Below are 18,588 nucleotides of genomic sequence, written 5' to 3'. Positions count from 1 at the left end.
CCATTTCCTCCTCCAGGGGATCTTCCCAACCCAGGGACTGAACCCCCCTCTCCTGCATTGGCAGGTGAATTCTTTACTGCTGAGCCATAGGGAAAGCCCCTCAATTATGGTCACAGACCATCGATCAGTCAGCCAGACAGTTGGTGAAGATTTAATGAAGCTTCTTTAGTAGCATACATGGAAAAAGGCCAAACTCAGAATTCCTGACATGAGACAGGAAAAACAATCCACATCTCATGTAGACAGAAGTCCTCCTTCCAAGCAGGGCTGGAAGGCATTGCTGTGGTCAGAACATCTAACAGCTCCTAACCCAGAGGAAGCATCAACACGTACACACCTGGGAGCTCTTTCTCAGACCAAAGACGACTCTCAGTGTCCACTCATGACGACACAGCCCCCAGAAAGGAAAAATTTCTCTAGAATCTAGATGGCTTCTTTCAGCAGAGGACTGTGATTTTTAATGTTTTTCGTCAGCTAAAGATGACTTCCCTGGACCTCAGATTTTCTCAAATATTAAGTGAGAGGCTTGGAGTAGACCAGTAAGTCCCAGCACAGAATCCCTTGAAGAGCTTAGAAAACTACTTATGCAAGGGTCTCAGCCCACACCAAGGAATCTGATTACTGGAGGTGGGCCTGGGGTCCCTTTCTAACAATCTCCCCAGAGGATTCTCATGTGCAGTAAGGGCTGAGTACCTCCAAGAAGGATTATCTTAGCTGGGGCCTTGCCCATCCCTGCGTGCTGTGCTCAGTCACGTCCGACTCTCTGTGACCCCATGGACTGTAGCCCGCCAGGCTCCTCTGTCCGTGGGATTCTCCAGGCAAGAACACTGGAGTGGGTTGCCATTTCCTTCTCCAGGGGCTCTTCCCAACCCAGGGGTTGAACTTGTGTCTCCTGCTTGGCAGATGGATTCTTTACCATTGTGCCACCTGGGAAGCCCTGCCCATCCCTAACACAAGCAAAAATCCTCTGAACAGATGGACACATCTGGTCTCAGCTGAGGTCTGACACTGCATTTCCAGTAGCGTTCCCAGATGGGGGCCCTGCTGCTGCTACACAGACCCCTCTTTAAGGAGAACAATCCTTTCCAACTATTTATCTTCAATGATTTATTTAATTTCTTGAGATTCTGACATCTAGAAAATCTTTTCTAGCCTCAAGGCAAAGCACATTCCTTCCCATCAGAGCAGCAGCAGGGACAGGTTATCTAGGAGACCACCACAGACGAGCACGAGACTTCAAACACAGCCTGACCATTTCATGTGAGAGAGGTACTTACCAAAGAGTTTAGCCAGACCTTTGTCCAAAATTTTTGAATTTGATGAAAATTCAGCATTTGAACCTGTGGGGAAAATAAGCCTCAGCTGTGAGTCAATCTTTCACTTAGGAGCTGTGTGTGATTCTTCTGAAATCGACACTCTCTTGGATGGTATTCTGAGAGGAGCATCCTGCACCTGTCCTGCTCGAGGGGAAGAGCACTGGGCTTGGGTTCTGGTAGGACATTTGAACACTGCCTGACCTTGGGCAGTGAGGTTCTGTGGGATGTGGTTTTCTCATCTGAGGCTGGAGGGAAAGATACAGAAGGACCAGAGGAGGGCTGTGGGGAGGGGGAGGAAATTCACCAATGTGACCTTCAGACTGAGAATGCTCGCCCCTCATCCCAACTCAGTGCTATTGTCTATGATGGACGACAGTAAACAGAGCTGGTTCCAAGCAAGGGTATGCTCAGTACTCAGCTGTGGGAGGAACAGAGACAGATGGACACACGTCTCGGGAGATATTCAACAAAAACTCTCCCCTCCACAGGTAATGAGGTCAATGGGCAGTGCCTGACCATTCTGGAAATGTGATGCTTTCTTGTTTTGGAATAAAGGGAACAATCCTGCTGCATACTCTGCACTGATCCTCACTGAGGATTTTGTATTTAGGAGGGGCTTAAGGGCCTAAGGTCATCCTGATTTGACTTGATAAGTACAAGGAATTCCTGTTGTCACTCAGGATTGAAAAAATGAAGATGCAAACAGAGGTGAACCAGGTCAGCCATCTCCCCAAGGACAGCATAGATGGGTGTTAAGACTCCTGTTGACCCACACGTGGCTACATCAAGGACATGAATTAATGGTGCAAAAAGACTGTATCGATCTGGGGAAATTTTGAGCTATGTGTGTGTGCCCTCAGTCCCTCAGACATGTTCGACTCTTTGCGACCCTACAGACTGTAGCCCTCCAGGCTCCTCTGTGCATGGGATTTTTGTGGCAAGAATACTCGAATAGGTTGCCATTTTCTCCTCCAGAGAATTTTCCAGACTCAGGGATCGAACTCACATCTTCTGCATTGCACGCGGATTCTTTACCACTGAGCCACTGTGGAAGCCCTTTGAGCTACAGTATCAGGCTTTTCTTTTTGGAGGTCATGATGCCTGTGACACATTTTCCTGATTCAAGGTCAGCCCTTTTTTCTGGCCCCTGAGGAGTGGGCAAACCCATCAGGGAGGAGAAACCTGTGCTTTAATGAAAGCGTTTTAGGCCACAGTGCCCCACCCCCTGCCCCCTGAGTTCCCCTGAGTTCTGAGTTCCACAGAGTATTCATAAAGTTTCCTCAAGAATCTGGACTTTTACCTCAAAGTCAAAACAACACTGGTTCCCTCAGTCTGCAGAGACATTGAGTAGTATGTGCACGACAGGTTCCCACTCCACAGGGAAACTGCTAATTAGTGGTTAATAGTGCATGGATATGATGGCTTTTTGGTGAATGAACAGAACAAAAATTTTTCTCTTGCTGAGACAGTTGTGAATCACTAAGAATCAATAAGGTGGAAGTGTAAGTAAGCCCATGCAGTAAAACACTTGTTCACAAAAACTCTTGGTTTTTAAAGTGACTGTAGCCACAAAATTAAAAGATGATTGCTTCTTGGAAGGAAAGCTATGACAAACCTAGACAGTGTATTAAAAAGCAGAGACATTAAAAAGAAAAAAAGCAGAGACATCACTTTGCCAACAAAGATCCCTATAGTCAAAGTTATACTTTTTCCAGTAGTCATGTATGCATGTGAGAGTTGGACGGTAAAGAAGGCTGAGCGCTGAAGAACTGATGCTTTCAAACTGTGGTGCTGGAGAAGACTCTTGAGAGTCCCTTGGACTGCAAGGAGATCCAACCAGTCCACCCTAAAGGAAATCAACCCTGAATATTCATTGGAAGGATGGATGCTGAAGCTGAAGCTCCAATACTCTGGCCACCTGACACAAACAGCTGGCTCATTAGAAAAGACCCTAATGCTGGGAAAGACTGAAGGCAAAAGAAGGAGCTGGCAGAGAATGAGATGGTTAGACAGTATCAGCGACTCAACGGATATAAATCTGAACAAACTAGAGGAGACGGTGGAGGACAGAGGAGCCTGCAGTCCACGGGGTCACGAAGAGTGAGACAGGACTTAGCGACTAAAGAATAAACAGGACAAGAGGAGTTACTGTCTTCCCTTCCTTGAAGTCACCCGATGGACTGCTGTATGATGTACCTCTGTCCCTCACGACAGACGACACTGTTTTGTACTCTGGGTCTGCTGAATTTTTGGAAAACAGTACTATGGTTTCCTCCATCATAAGGATTGCGTCTACTGCTTTTCTCCACAGACCCAATTTCTTTACATTGAGAGAATGTCCAAGAATGTGGTCAGCCAATCAGTTTAGTAAATAGCACAAGTGCTTCCAATTGCAGTAAGATCCTAAAAGTAGAGCATGGAAATCTAATGTTCACTTTGAAAAAGCCACATTCATAAGATGTTCATAACAGCACTATTCAGATAATCAAAAGGTGGAAACAACCCAAACGTCCATCAACTGACACATGGATCAACCAAATGGGGCACGTCCATGCGATGGACTATCATTCAACCATAAAAGGGAATGAATTCCTGAGGCATGCAACCATGTGGATGAACCCTGAAAACGTGTTAGATGTAACAAACTGGTCACAAAAGACCATACAGTGTGTGATTCCATATACAAATACCCAGAATAGATAAATCCATAGGACAGACAGTGGGTTAGTGGTTGCCAGGGTCTGTGGAAAACAGGGGATGGGGATTGATAGCAAGTGGGTATGATATTACTTTGGGGAGTGCTGAAAATGTTCTAAAATTAGATAGTGGTGGTTCACAACCCCATGAATATACACTGTAAAGGGTGTATTTTATGTTATGTAACTAATATATCAAGCTGTTGTTTAAAGTACAGAGTGTGAATAGCCAGTGGGAATTTGCTATAAGGCTCAGGGAACTCAAACTTGGGCTCCATGACAACCTAGAAAGGTGGGATGGGATGAGAAGCCATAGGCAGGCTCAAGAGGGAGAAGGCAATGTAGACGTATGGCTGATCCATGTTGCTACATGGCAGAAACCAACATAGTGTTGCAATTATTCTTCAATCAAAAGTAAGTTAATTAAGGAAAAAAAGTGTGAATAACAATAAAACATTAAAAAATAAAACACAGTGTGTGTATATATATGAGGGGATAGACAGAACAAGATGTGACTCATTAGCGCATATAGGTTCATTATATTAATACTAATCTCTCTCCTTTTGTATATGTCTGAAATTTTTCACAAGTAAAAGTTAAAATGTGCAAGTATGCTACTCTCGCACAGAGCTCTGGATTTTGAGTAGTGTGCAAAGTTAGGAATACTGATAAAATTTCTCCTTTCTCCTTTGCAAAGAATCCCTAAGGTAGATCTGGGGAGGTCAGCAGGCAGAGCGAGGAGAAACCCTGCGTTCACTCCAGCACCCATCAGAGGCGAGCACCGTCTCCTGCCTGATGCAGGCTCACGATGAGTCTTCACACGCATCTCCACCTGCCACAATACACCTGGGCGGTACCTCTGGTCAGATGGAAAGGGTGAGGCTCTGTACCTTGCCAATAATCCAGGAAGAGAACAAAGAAGAGGGTCTCCGCTCCTCTCTTCTTTGCCATAGTCTGTGTACCATTACAGAGAAGCAATCTCCCAAAATACTTCAGACAGAACAGCCTTTAACTCCAGGATACTTCAGAACCGACGGTCTGTGACGTCACACCCGGAAACGGAAGCGAGGGGCTGGGCAGGTCCACAGTGGGAAGGGGAAGGGTGGTGTCTATGGGCCCGCACGGGAAAGGGAGAGGCCACCTTAAGGCAACAGCCTCTCCACTCACTGCCTTAGGTTCTGCACTGCCTTCCTTCATCCCCAGGCACCGCCTCCTGGAGGCAACCAGAACTCTTCAGCTGCAAGTGACAAAAACTCAATTAAATCAACTTAAATGAACTGTAAGTAGCTAGAGTAGCCAGAAAAATCTTAGGACAAATCAACATATCACATTACAAAAGTATCATTATTTATTGCATCACATAATAGAATTGTTGTTGTTGTTCAGTCCCTAAGTCATGTCCAACTCTCTGCGACCCCATGGAGTACAATACACCAGGCTTCCCTGTCCTCCACTATCTCCTGGAGTTTGTTCAGGCTCATGTCCATTGAGTCCGTGATGCTATCTAACCATCTCATCCTCTCTTTAACAGAAGTATAGCACCAAAAATGTTATAAATAAAAATATAAGTTGATGCTGTCACTCATATGTCAATATTTCCCCTATTACATTTCATAAGTATTAAAGTATTTCCAAAGGGGAAAAATGTCTTTATATTTTAGCACCTTTAACTGTACTTTTCTGCCTGCATTTTCATTATACACTGGGTCCTACAAGTTATGTAGCCAGTCCTGCTTTGTATGCAGTGATAGGATGGAAGAAATCTGAGGAGGGGGTGGGGTGGAGGGAGAAGTTATAGAAAAAGTTATAGAGTTGAATTCTGAGTAGCTCAGATGTACTGGATTGATGGGACTGCCCTAACAAAGTTCCACAAAATGGTGAGGTTAAACAACATTACTCTATTGTCTAATAGTTCCGGGGACCAGAAGTCTGAGACAGAGTTGGTTCTTTCTGAGGCCTCTCAACCTGGGTTGTAGGCAGCTGTCTTCTCTTTGTGACTTCCCTCCACAATCATCTGTGTCTAAAGTTTCTCTTCTTATAAGGACACCAGTCATATTGAACTATAGTCAACCCTAATGTACCTCATTTCTGAAGTACTGGCGGTTAGGACATCAACATATGTATCTGGGGTGGGGACACAATTCAACCCATAACAGGAGGTAACTGAAGCAGCAAAAACGTTATTTTCCTAAAATATCTTCAAAAAAACAAAAACAATAAAAATAACATATACCCCAACACAAAACTCACATCCTCAGCATAACTGGGAGACAGAAAATGTCCAACTTCAAATTCCAGTAATATAAAAAGAAGTCCTAAGCCAAGGCACTGATTCTCTGGCTTCTGCCACTTGTCTTGGTGGAGAGGAAACACAGCAGCCCCCAAATGACCTAAAATCTCCTGTAGAAAGAGAACACTCACCCTACGAACGCAAGTGCTGCAAGTGTGTCCTGGTTCAGTTCAGTTGCTCAGTCGTGTCCAACTCTTTGTGACCCCATGGACTGCACCATGCTAGGCCTCCCTGTCCATCGCCAACTCCTGGAGTTTACTCAAACTCTTGTCAATTGAGTCGGTGATGCCATCCAGCCATCTCATCCTCTGAAGTCCCCTTCTCCTCCTGCCTTCAATCTTTCCCAGCATCAGGGTTTTTTCCAATGAGTCAGTTCTTTGTATCAGGTAGCCAAAGTATTGCAGTTTCAGCTTCAGCATCAGTCCTTCCAGTGAATATTCATGACTGATCTCCTTTAGGATGGACTGGTTGGATCTCCTTGCAGTCCAAGGGACTCTCAAGAGGCTTCTCCAACATCACAGTTCAAAAGCATCAATTCTTCGGCACTCAGCTTTCTTTAGAGTCCAACTCACATCCATATATGACTACTGGAAAAACCACAGCCTTTACTAGACAGACCTTTGTTGGCAAAGTAATGTCTCTGCTTTTTTTTTTTTTCATTTATTTTTATTAGTTGGAGGATAATTACAATATTATAGTGGGTTTTGTCTCTGCTTTTTAATATGCTGTCTAGATTGGTCATAACTTGTCTTCCAAGGAGCAAGCGTCTTTTAATTTCATGGCTGCAGTCACCATCTGCAGTGATTTTGGAACCCAAAAGAATTAAGTCTGTCATTGTTTCCACTGTTTCACCATCTATTTGCCATGAAGTGATGGGACCAGATGCCATGATCTTAGTTTTCTGGATGTTGAGTTTTAAGCCAACTTTTTCACTCTCCTCTTTCACTTTAATCTAGAGGCTCTTTAGTTCTTTGCTTTCTGCCATAAGGGTGGTATCATCTACATATCTGAGGTTATTGATATTTCTCCCTGCAGTCTTGATTCCAGCTTGTGCTTCTTCCAGCCCAGCATTTCTCATGATGTACTCTGCATATAAGTTAAATAAGCAGGGTGATGATATACAGCCTTGATGTACTCCTTTCCCTATTTAGAACCAGTCTGTTGTTCCATGTCCAGTTCTAACTGTTGCTTCTTGACCTGCATACAGATTTCTCAAGAGGCAGGTCAGGTGGTCTGGTATTCCTATCTCTTGAAGAATTTTTCACAGTTTGTTGTGATCCACAGAGTCAAAGGCTTTGGCATAGTCAATAAAGCAGAAATATGGAACTATTTTTCTGGAACTCTCTTGCTTTTTTGATGATCCAACAGATGTTGCAATTTGATCTTTGGTTCCTCTGCTTTTTCTAAATCCAGCTTGAACATCTGGAAGTTCATGGTTCACATACTGTTGAAACCTGGCTTGGAGAATTTTGAGCTTTACCAGAGTGTAAAATGAGTGCAACTGTGCAGTAGTGTGAGCAATCTTTGGCACTGCCTTTCTTTGGGATTGGAATGAAAACTGACCTTTTCCAGTCCTGTGCCACTGCTGAGTTTTCCAAATTTGCTGGCATATTGAGTGCAGCACTTTCTAAGTGTCATCTTTTAGGATTTGAAATAGCTCAGCTGGAATTCCATCACCTCCACTAGCTCTTTTTGTAGTGATGTTTCCTAAGGCCCACTTGACTTTGCATTCCAGGATGTCTGGCTCTAGATGAGTGATCACACCATCGTGGTTATCTGGGTCATGAAGATCTGTTTTATATAGTTCTTCTGTGTATTCTTGCCACCTCTTCTTAATATCTTCTGCTTCTGTTAGGGCCGTACCATTTCTGTCCTTTATTGTGCCCATCTTTGCTTGAAATGTTCCCTTGGTAGCTCTTAATTTTCTTGAAGAGATCTCTAGAATTTCCCATTCTGTTGTTTTCCTTTATTTCTTTGCATTGATCGCTGAGGAAGGCTTTCTTATCTCTCCTTGCTATTCTTTGGAACTCTGCCTTCAAATGGGAATATCTTTCCTTTTCTCCTTTGCCTTTTGCTTCTCTCCTAGTCACAGCTATTTGTAAGCCCTCCTCAGACAACCATTTTGCCCTTTTGCATTTCTTTTCCTTGGGGATGGTCTTGATCCCTGCCTCCTGTACAATGTCATGAACCTCCATCCATAGTTCTTCAGGCACTGTGTCTATCAGATTTAATCCCTTGAATCTATTTGAAACTTCCACTGTATAATCGTAAGGGATTTGATTTAGGTCATACCTGAATGGTCTAGTGGTTTTCCCTACTTTCTTCAATTTCAGTCTGAATTTGGCAATAAGGAGTTCATGATCTGTGCCACAGTCAGCTCCCAGTCCTGTTTTTGCTGACTGTATAGAACTTCTCCATCTTTGGCTGCAAAGAAAATAATCAGTCTGATTTCTGTACTGACCAGCTCGTGATGTCCATGTGCAGAGTCTTCTCTTGAGTTGTTGGAAGAGGGTATTTGCTATGACCAGTGCATTCTCTTGAAAAACTCTGTTAGCCTTTGCCCTGCTTTATTCTGTACTCCAAGGCCAAATTTGCCCATTATTCCAGGTATTTCTTTACTTCCTACTTTTGCATTCCAGTCCCCTATAATGAAAAGGACATCTTTTGGGGGTGTTAGTTCTAGAAGGTCTTGTAGGTCTTCATAGAACGGTTCAGCTTCAGCTTCTTCAGCATTACTGGTCAGGGCATAGACTTGGATTACAAACCATATTGAACGGTTTGCCTTGGAAACAAACAGAGATCATTCTGTTGTTTTTGAGATTGCATCCAAGTACTGCACTTCAGACTCCTTGGTTGACTATGATGACTACTCCATTCCTTCTAAGGGATTCTTGCCCACAGTAGTAGATAGAATGGTCATCTGAGTTAAACTCACCCATTCCAGTCCATTTTAGTTCACTGATTCCTAAAATGCCGAAATTCACTCTTGCCATCTCCTGTTTGACCACTTCCAATTTGCCTTTATTGATGGACTTAACATTCCAGGTTCATACACAATATTGCTCTTTATAGAATTGAACTTTACTTAAATACCCAGAGGTGGAAAAGACCTGGGCAAGAGATTGGGGAGGCTTCAATCAAGCAAGACCCTGAAAGGGCCTGGGCATGGGCTGGATGTGGGTTGGAGATGGAGTCCTCTGGGGGACTGTAACCAAGGGGATTTCACACAATGCTAAGGGTCAATAAAACCAAAGCAATGGCTAGCTTCAAACTCAAGATGTATAAGCATCTGTCTTTCAAGTCCTATGGCCCACTCCTGCCACTTTCCCCCATCTCAGCAACAAATCAATCCTACTTGTTCAGGCCAAAATCCAGAGCACACCCCAGACTCCTCTCTTTCTCTTTCACCACGCATCCAATCCATGAGCAAATCCTCTATTTGACTCTCAAATACATCCCCAAACCTGGCCAGCTGGCCCCCCTCTACTGGTGCAGCAGGCACCAGCCAGCAGCATCCCATCCTCACTTCAGTGCTGCTGACATGAGAGGCCACTGTTGAATCCCAACAAGTCATTACCAAAATCTTCACCACCTCCTCTCCCACTTACCCCTCCTTTCCCTTCTATCTGCTGACATCACCAGAGGAAGAGACTATGGGTTGCTTTGCAACCTGAGGACACCAGAGCACACGAGGTGTGATCTACCAGCTGCTTTTACATGATCAACAGGCTTTCTCTCCCCGGATTCTCTTGTTTCCCGGCAGAACTGTTAAGTGCCAAGGTATGACAGAAAAATAGTGTGAGAAATCAATAAACAGAAACCTCAACTCTATCCAGAGCGGAGAGACCACAAGGGGGCGCTCCTGTTCTCAGAGCCCAACAGGAAGAAGAAACAAGTCCTCTTCACTTCCGGCAAGGGCTCAGCCAGTGAAATCCATGGATCCTTTGTTTGCTGTGGCCTCCCCCAACTTGCTTTTCTCTTTTATAAAAGAGTTCTCTCTCTCTTGCCATGCAGGAACTTATCCGTAGCACACCATGATTGAGGACCCCAAATTGGAATTCTCTGTGGATCCCAAAATAAACCCCTTTTCTTTTTTCCTGGAGAAATCACCGGCAGTCTACTTCTTTTACTTCAACAACATCTATATTTACATAGTCATCCAAGTATGGAGTAAGAATCAATAAATCTTTTCCGTAAAGAGCCAGATAGAAAATATTTCAAGTTTTGCAGGCTATGTATGTTTCTTTTCTCTTTGCTGTTATTTTTATAGCCTTTTAAAAACATAAAAACCACTTGAGGGGGTAATCAATGAAACAAAAAGCTAGTTCTTTGAGAAAATCAATAAAATATAAAACTCTAGCCAGACTTATCAGACAAAAAGACAGAAAACATATTAATATCAGGGATGAGAAAGTACACATTACTAGAGATACTACAGATGTAAAGGAAGATAAGTGTACAATTATTTTGAAAAACTTTCTGCCAATAAATTCAACAACTAGATAAAATGTACAGATTCCTTAACACAAACTAATAGAGCCTCCTCAAGAAGAAATAAATAAACTTAATAGTAATGTAAGACAGAAAGCACTTTTCTTTTTTAAAAAAAGAAAAAAGCTCCATATTAAAAAAAAAAGGCACTTGATGAAAGCTAAATGGCAGCCCACTCAAGTACTCTTGCCTGGAGAATCCCATGCACAGAGGAGCCTGGCAGGCTACAGTCCATGGGGTTGCAATAGTCTTAGCAACTAAACACAACTTAGTGACTAAATCAACCAACCAAATCAACCAACATCCATTTAGGATAAAACTCCCATTAACTAGAAAACAAAGATAATTTTCTCAGTTTGATAAAGAGAATCTATGCAAGACCTAAAGTAACCTCATCACAAACAAAATGGTAAAAGATTGAATGCTTCCTCCCTAATCTCAGGATCAAAACAAGGATGTCCACTCTTACCACTCCCATTCAACTTTGTCCTCAAGGGTCTGCCCATGCAGTAAGGCAATGAAAAGAAATAAAAGGCATACAAGATTTAAAAGGAAGAAATAAAACTGTCTTTATTCTTAGTTGACTTGATTATCTAGGTAAAAAAATCTAAGAATTCCTAAGAAAAAATAAATGAGTTTAGCAGGGCAGCAGGACGTTTTTAAAACCAATTTACTAAGAGAATGAAAAGAAAAACTACAAACCAGGAGAAAATATTTGCAATACACATGTAATAAAGGACTTGCATCTAAAATATACAAAGAATTCCTAAAGCTCAACAAGAAAACAACTCAATTAAAAAGTGGGTGAAACCTGAACAGACACCTCACCATATTTCCTACACTATATAGGTAGCAAATATTCATATGAAAGATGTGTACCATCATATGTCATTAAGAAACTACAAATTAAAACAACAGTGAGATGCCACTACACACCTATTAGAACAGCTACAGGCCAAAATGCTGACAGCATCGAATACTGTAGAGGATGCAGAGAAACAGGAACCCTCATTCATTACTGATGGGAAGGCAACACTGGCGCAACCACTCTGCAACACTTTTCTTACAAAGCTAAACACAGGTTTACCATCCATCAGTTACATTCTGAGGTACTGAAACAGATGAGTTGAAATTGTATGCCCACATAAAAAGCTGCACATGGATGTTTACCACAGCTTTACTCATAATTGCCAAAAATTGGAAGCAACTTAGATGTCCTTCCATAGATGAATGGATAAACAAACGGCAAGGGACTTCCCTGGTGGACCAGGGGTTAAGACTCTGTGCTCCCAACACAAAGGGTGCAAGTTTGATCCCAGGTTGGGGAAGTTTCAAGTGCTGAGGGGTGCAGCGAAGAAAAAAAAATGCAATACATCCAGACAATGGAATACTTTTCAGCAACAGAAGAAATGATTCTATCGAGTTACAAAAAGGTATGGAGGAGCCTTAATTCTAAGTGAGAGAGACCAAGCTGAAAAGACTACACACTGCATGATTCCAACTGCATGACATTATGTATAAAGGCAAAATCATACAGACAGTAAAAAAAAAAAAAAAAATGGAGGAAGAAAGGAATGAATATGTGGAAACAGGGAATTTGTTTAAAGCCATAAACCATTCTGAATGATACTGTACTGGTGGATACATTATGCATTTGTCAAAAACCCACCGAAAGTAAAACACAAAAAGTGAGCCCTAATGTGACCCATGTGCTATGCTGTGCTCAGTTGCTTCAGCTGTGTCTGACTCTCTGTGACCCCACGGACTGCAGCCCACCAGGCTCCTCAGCCCCTGGGGTTTTCCAGGCAAGAATACTGGAGTGGGTTGCCATACCCTCCTCCAGGATCTTCCCAACCCAGGGATCCAATCCCCGTCTCCTGCATGTTCTGCATTGGCAGGTGGATTCTTTACCGCTGAGCCACAGGGGAAGCAATGTAACCTATAGGCCTTAGTTAATAATAATGTATCAATATTGGTTCATCAGTTGCAACCTATGCATTCAGTAATGCAAAATGTTAAGAACTGAGGAAATTGCAGCAAGGAAGGGTGGGTGTTTATGGAGGTATAGGGGAACTTTGTATTTTCTGCACAATTTTTCTGTAAAGCTAAATCTGCTCTAACTATAAAATCTACTGTTTTTTAAAATCAATTTTATTTCTATCTATTGACAATGAATAATTAAAGTTTAAATTAGAGAAACAATACTATTGATAGTAGCATCAAAAATATGCATTATTTAGGGATAAACTTGATGGAAGACTCTAAAATCTATACACCAGAAACTTTCAAAAGTAATAAAATTTATCTCACTCCTGGGCATACCTCCAGAGAAAACTCTAATTTGAAAAGATATATGCATTACAGGGACTTCCCTGGTGGTCCAGTGTTAAGACTTCACCTCCCAAGGCAGGGGGTATGGGTCTGATCCCTAGTCAGGGAGCTAAAATTCCAAATGCCTCATGGGCAAAACACCAAAAAACATAAAACAGAAATAATGTTGTAACATGCATCCCAATCTTCACAGCAGCACTACTTAACAATGGGCAAGACACAGAAGCAACCTAAATATCCATGAAGATTGGTTCTATATATATAGATTTCCCAGGTGGCATTAGTGGTAAAGAATTTGTCTGCAAGGTGGGAGACCTGGGTTCGATCCCTGGGTTGGGAAGACCCTCAGGAGAAGGGAAAGGCTACCCGCTCCAGTATTCTGGCCTAGAGAATTCCATGGACTGTATAGTCCATGGGGTTGCAGAGAGTCAGACACGACTGAGCAACTTTCACTTTCACTTCATATTGGCTTCCCAGGTGGAACTGGTGGTAAAAAATCCACCTGCAAGGCAGAAGACACAGGCCATGCGGGTTGGATTCCTGGATCGGGAAGATCCCCTGGAGCAGGAAGATCCCCTGGAGCAGGAAATGGCAACCCACTCCAGTATTCTTGCCTGGAGAATCCCATGGACAAAGGAGCCTGGTGGGCTACAGTCCACCGAGTTGCAAAGAGTCAGTCACGTCTGAACACACAATGTCTGAGCACACACACACACACACACACATATACACACACACATAATGGAATACTGCTCAGCCATAAAAATGAAAGGAACAATGCAGCAACACAGACCAACCTAGAGACTCTCACAGTAAGTGAAGTAATTCAGACAAAGACAAATATCATATGATACCACTTATATGTAGAATCTAAAATATAATACAAATTAACTTATTTACAAAACAGAAACACAAAACAAACCTGTTTCCAAAGAGGGGAAGGGGGGACTAGATCAGGAGTTTGGGACGGGCAGCTATAAACTACTATCATACAGTGACGACAAGGCTGAACTGCAGAGCACAGGAAGCTATATTCAATATCATGTGATAAACCGCAATGAAAAAGCATCTGGAAAAGAATATATACTTATATATATGTACATATATGTATATATAACTGAATCATTTTGCTGTACACCAGAAACTAACACAACACTGTAAACCAATTATATTTCAGTAATGATAATAATAAAATTTAAAAGACCTAATATGAAGAGAGACACGCTTATGGATCAGAAGACATTTTGTTAAGATGTTAACTCTCCTCAAATTGACCTATAGATTCAATGCAAAACCAATCAAAATTCCAAGAGGCTTCCTTGTATATATGGAGAAGCTGATCCCCAAATTGTATGGAAGTCAAAGGATCCAGGTTTTTCAAAACAATTTGAAAAAGAACTAAAGAGGGCTTAACATTATCTGATTTCAAGATAAAGAAAACTACAATGAATAAGACCATGTGGTACTGACAAAGAGATCAATGGGACAGAGGGTCCAGAAATAAATTCATACACACGAGGTCAACTGATAACAAAGGTATCAAATGACCTTTAACAGAATGTACTTTGGGGGCCCTTCCTCAGGCACTGTTTCTCCAGCACTATTATCCTGCTGACAAGAGTCCTGAGGACTCTTCACAAACAGGACCCTGGCACTTCTAAAGCTCGGGGGTTCGTTATGCAAGTACTTTTTCATCCTCATTTCATATTTCATTTTTAAAAGTAACACATCAAAAGCACTTCCCTGGTGGCACAGTGGATAGGAATCTCCGCCAATGCAGGGGACATAGGTTCAATCCCTTGTCCAGGAAGATCCCACATGCCTTGGACCGACTAAGCCGGTGTGCCACAACTGCTGAGCCTGCGCTCTAGGGCCTCCGAGCCACAACTAGTGAGCCCTTGTGTCGCAACTGCTGAAGCCCGAGCACCTAGAGCCCGTGCTCCACAACACGAGAAGACACCACAGTGGAAGCCTGCACACTGCAACAAGAGTAGCCCCCACCTGCCGCAAATAGAGAAAGTCTGCACACAGCAACAAAGACCCAGCACAGCCAAAAATAATAAGGAAATAACTTTTAAAAAGAAACTTGAATACAGAGCGAAGTAAGCCAGAAAGATAAAGACCATTACAGTATACTAACACATATATATGGAATTTAGAAAGATGGTAACGATAACCCTATATGCAAAACAGAAAAAGAGACTCAGATGTATAGAACAGACTTGTGGACTCTGGGAGAAGGTGAGGGTGGGATGTTTCAAGAGAACAGCATCGAAACATGTATATTATCTAGGGTGAAACAGATCACCAGCCCAGGTTGGGTGCATGAGACAAGTGCTCGGGCCTGGTGCACTGGGAAGACCCAGAGGGATCGGGTGGAGAGGGAGGTGGGAGGGGGGACCAGGATGGGGAATACATGTAAATCCATGGCTAATTCATTTCAATGTATGACAAAAACCACTGCAATGATGTAAAGTAATTAGCCTCCAACTAATAAAAATAAATGGAAAAAAAAAAGAAACTTGAAAAAATGGGTACTAAACAGACATTTATCCAAAGAAGATACACAAATGGCCAACAGGCAAATTAAAAGCTATGCAACATCATGAATCACTGCAGAAATGCAAATCAAACCAATGATGAGCTACGATCTCATACTCATTAGGATGGCTATAATACAAAACAAAAACAGAATATAACCAGGGTGGTGAGGCTGTGGAGAAATTGGAATCCTTGTGCACTGTTGTTGGGAATGAAAAATAATGCATCCACTATGTAAAAGAGTATGGCTGTTCTTAAAGCAATCAAAAGCAGAATTTTAATATGATCCAGCAATCCCATCAGTCTGTTCAGTTCAGTTGCTCAGTCATGTCCGATTCTTTGCGACCCCATGGACTGCAGCACGGCAGGCTTCCCTGTCTAGCACCAATTCCTGGAGCTTGCTCAAACTCATGTCCATCTAGTCAGTGATGTCATCCAACCATCTCATCCTCTGACATCCCCTTCTCCTCCTACCTTCAGTTTTTCCCAGCATCACAGTCTTGGTCTTTTTTGATGAGTCAGTTCTTCACATCAGGTGACCAAAGTAATGGAGTTTCAGCTTCAGCATGAGTCTTTCCAATGAATATTCTGGACTGATTTCCTTTAGGATTGACTGGCTTGATCTCCTTGCACTCCAAGGGACTCTCAAGAGTCGTCTCCAACACCACAGTTCAAAAGCATCAATTCTTCAGCGCTCAGCTTTCTTTATGGTCCAACTCCCACATCTATACACGACTACTGGAAAAACCACAGTTTTGATTAGATGGGCCTTTGTCGGTAAAGTAATGTCTTTGCTTTTTAATATGTTGTCTAGGTTTGTCATAGCTATTCTTTCGAGGAGCAAGCACCTTTTAATTTCATGGCTGCAGTCACCATCTGTAGTGATTCTGGAACCCAAGAAAATAGTCTGTCACTGTTTCCATTGTTAACCCATCTATTTGCTAAGAAGTGATGGGACCGGATGCCACGACCTTAGTTTTCTGAATGTTGAGTTTAAGCCAGCTTTTTCACTCTCCTCTTTCACTTTCAAGAGGCTATTTAGTTCCTCATCCCTTTCTGCCATAAGGGTGGTGTCATCTGCATATCTGAGGTTATTGATGTTTCTCCCTACAATCCTGACTCCAGCTTATGCTTTACCCAGTCCGACATTCCACATGATGTACTCTGCATGTAAGTTAATAAGCAGAGTGACAATATACAGCCTTGACATACTCCTTTCCCTATTTGGAACCAGTCTATTGTTCCATGTCCAGTTCTAACAGTTCTAACTGTTGCTTCTTGACCTGCACACAGATTTCTCAAGAGGCAGGTCAGGTGGTCTGGTATTCCCATCTCTTGAAGAATTTTCCAGTTTGCTGTGATCCACACAGTCAAAGTCTTTGGCATAGTCAATAAAGCAGAAGTAGATGTTTTTCTGGAATTCTCTTGCTTTTTCTATGATACAACAATGGATGTTGGCAATTTGACTTTTGGTTCCTCTGCCTTTTCTAAATCCAGCTTGAACATCTGGAAGTTCATGGTTCACATACTGTTGAAGCACAGCTGGAGAATTTTGAGCATTACTTTACCAGTGTGTGAGATCAGTGCAATTGTGTGGTAATTTGAACATTCTTTGGCATTGACTTTCTTTGGGATTGGAATGAAAACTGACCTTTTCCAGTCCTGTGGCCACTGCTGAGTTTTCCAAACTTGCTGGCATATTGAGTGCAGCACTTTCTAAGTGTCATCTTTTAGGATTTGAAATAGCTCAGATGGAATTCCATCACCTCCATTAGCTCTTTTTGTAGTGATGTTCCCTAAGGCCCACTTGACTTTGCATTCCAGGATGTCTGGCTCTAGATGAGTGATCACACCATCGTGGTTATCTGGGTCATGAAGATCTGTTTTATATAGTTCTTCTGTGTAGTCTTGCCACCTCTTCTTAATATCTTCTGCTTCTGTTAGGGCCGTACCATTTCTGTCCTTTATTGTGCCCATCTTTGCTTGAAATGTTCCCTTGGTAGCTCTTAATTTTCTTGAAGAGTTCTCTAGACTTTCCCATTCTGTTGTTTTCCTTTATTTCTTTGCATTGATCACTGAGGAAGGTTTTCTTATCTCTCCTGGCTATTCTTTGGAACTCTGCCTTCAAATGGGAATATCTTTCCTTTTCTCCTTTGCCTTTTGCTTCTCTCCTAGTCACAGCTATTTGTAAGGCCTCCTCAGACAACCATTTTGCCTTTTTGCATTTCATCTTCTTGGGGATGGTTTTGATCATCACCTTCTGTACAATGTTACCAACCTCCGCCCAAAGTTCTTCAGGCACTCTGTCTATCAGATCTAATCCCTTGAATCTATTTGAAACTTCCACTGTATAATCATAAGGGATTTGATTTAGGTCATACCTGAATGGTCCAGTGGTTTTCCCTACTTTCTTCAATTTCAGTCTGAATTTGGCAATAAGGAGTTCATGATCTGTGCCACAGTCAGCTCCCAGTCCTGCTTTAGCTGACTGTATAGAACTTCTCTATCTTTGGCTGCAAAGAATATAATCAATCTGATTTCCGTACTGACTAGCTGGTGATGTCCATGTGTAGAGTCTTCTCTTGTGTTGTTGGAACAGGGTGTTTGCTGTGACCAGTGTGTTCTTTTGCAAAACTCTGTTAGCCTTTGCCCTGCTTCATTCTGTACTCCAAGGCCAAATTTGCCTGTTACTCCAAATATCTCTTTACTTCCTACTTTTGCATTCCAGTCCCCTATGATGAAAAGGACATATGTTGGGCTGTTAGTTCTAGAAGGTCTTGTAGGTCTTCATAGAACCATTCAACTTCAGCTTCTTCAGCATTAGTGGTTGGGGCATAGTCCTGAATTACTGTGATACTGAATTGTGTGCCTTGGAAACAGACAGAGATCATTTTCTTGTTTTTGAGATTGCATCCAGATACTG

At 42.4% G+C, this 18,588-nt stretch overlaps 1 protein-coding gene and 1 long non-coding RNA gene across 5 annotated transcripts in view; one reads left to right on the top strand and one right to left on the bottom strand.

The window, feature by feature from the left end:
* C2H2orf92 (chromosome 2 C2orf92 homolog) overlaps window positions 1-18,588 on the bottom strand; it is a 58,750-nt gene that overhangs the window by 33,463 nt on the left and 6,699 nt on the right. For 3 of the 4 annotated variants that reach the window (XR_011490431.1, XM_070474567.1, XM_070474582.1), the window contains one exon: window positions 1,278-1,340. Coding sequence is in view for 3 of the 4 variants with exons in the window: in XM_070474567.1 (XP_070330668.1) it covers window positions 1,278-1,340 (63 nt within the window). In the remaining variant the exon portion in view is untranslated. Of the gene's footprint in view, window positions 1-1,277; window positions 1,341-4,902; window positions 5,330-18,588 lie in introns of those variants that run through there. The other variant, XM_070474575.1, reaches the window with a different exon arrangement.
* On the top strand, window positions 5,078-10,517 carry LOC139037552 (uncharacterized). Its single transcript, XR_011490438.1, has 2 exons — window positions 5,078-5,291; window positions 10,317-10,517. It is a non-coding gene; the product is annotated as an uncharacterized lncRNA (long non-coding RNA).

Source organism: Odocoileus virginianus, chromosome 2 (assembly GCF_023699985.2).
Source record: "Odocoileus virginianus isolate 20LAN1187 ecotype Illinois chromosome 2, Ovbor_1.2, whole genome shotgun sequence".
NCBI classification, from domain to species: Eukaryota; Metazoa; Chordata; class Mammalia; order Artiodactyla; family Cervidae; genus Odocoileus; species Odocoileus virginianus.
This window is presented reverse-complemented; position numbering and strand designations above follow the sequence as displayed.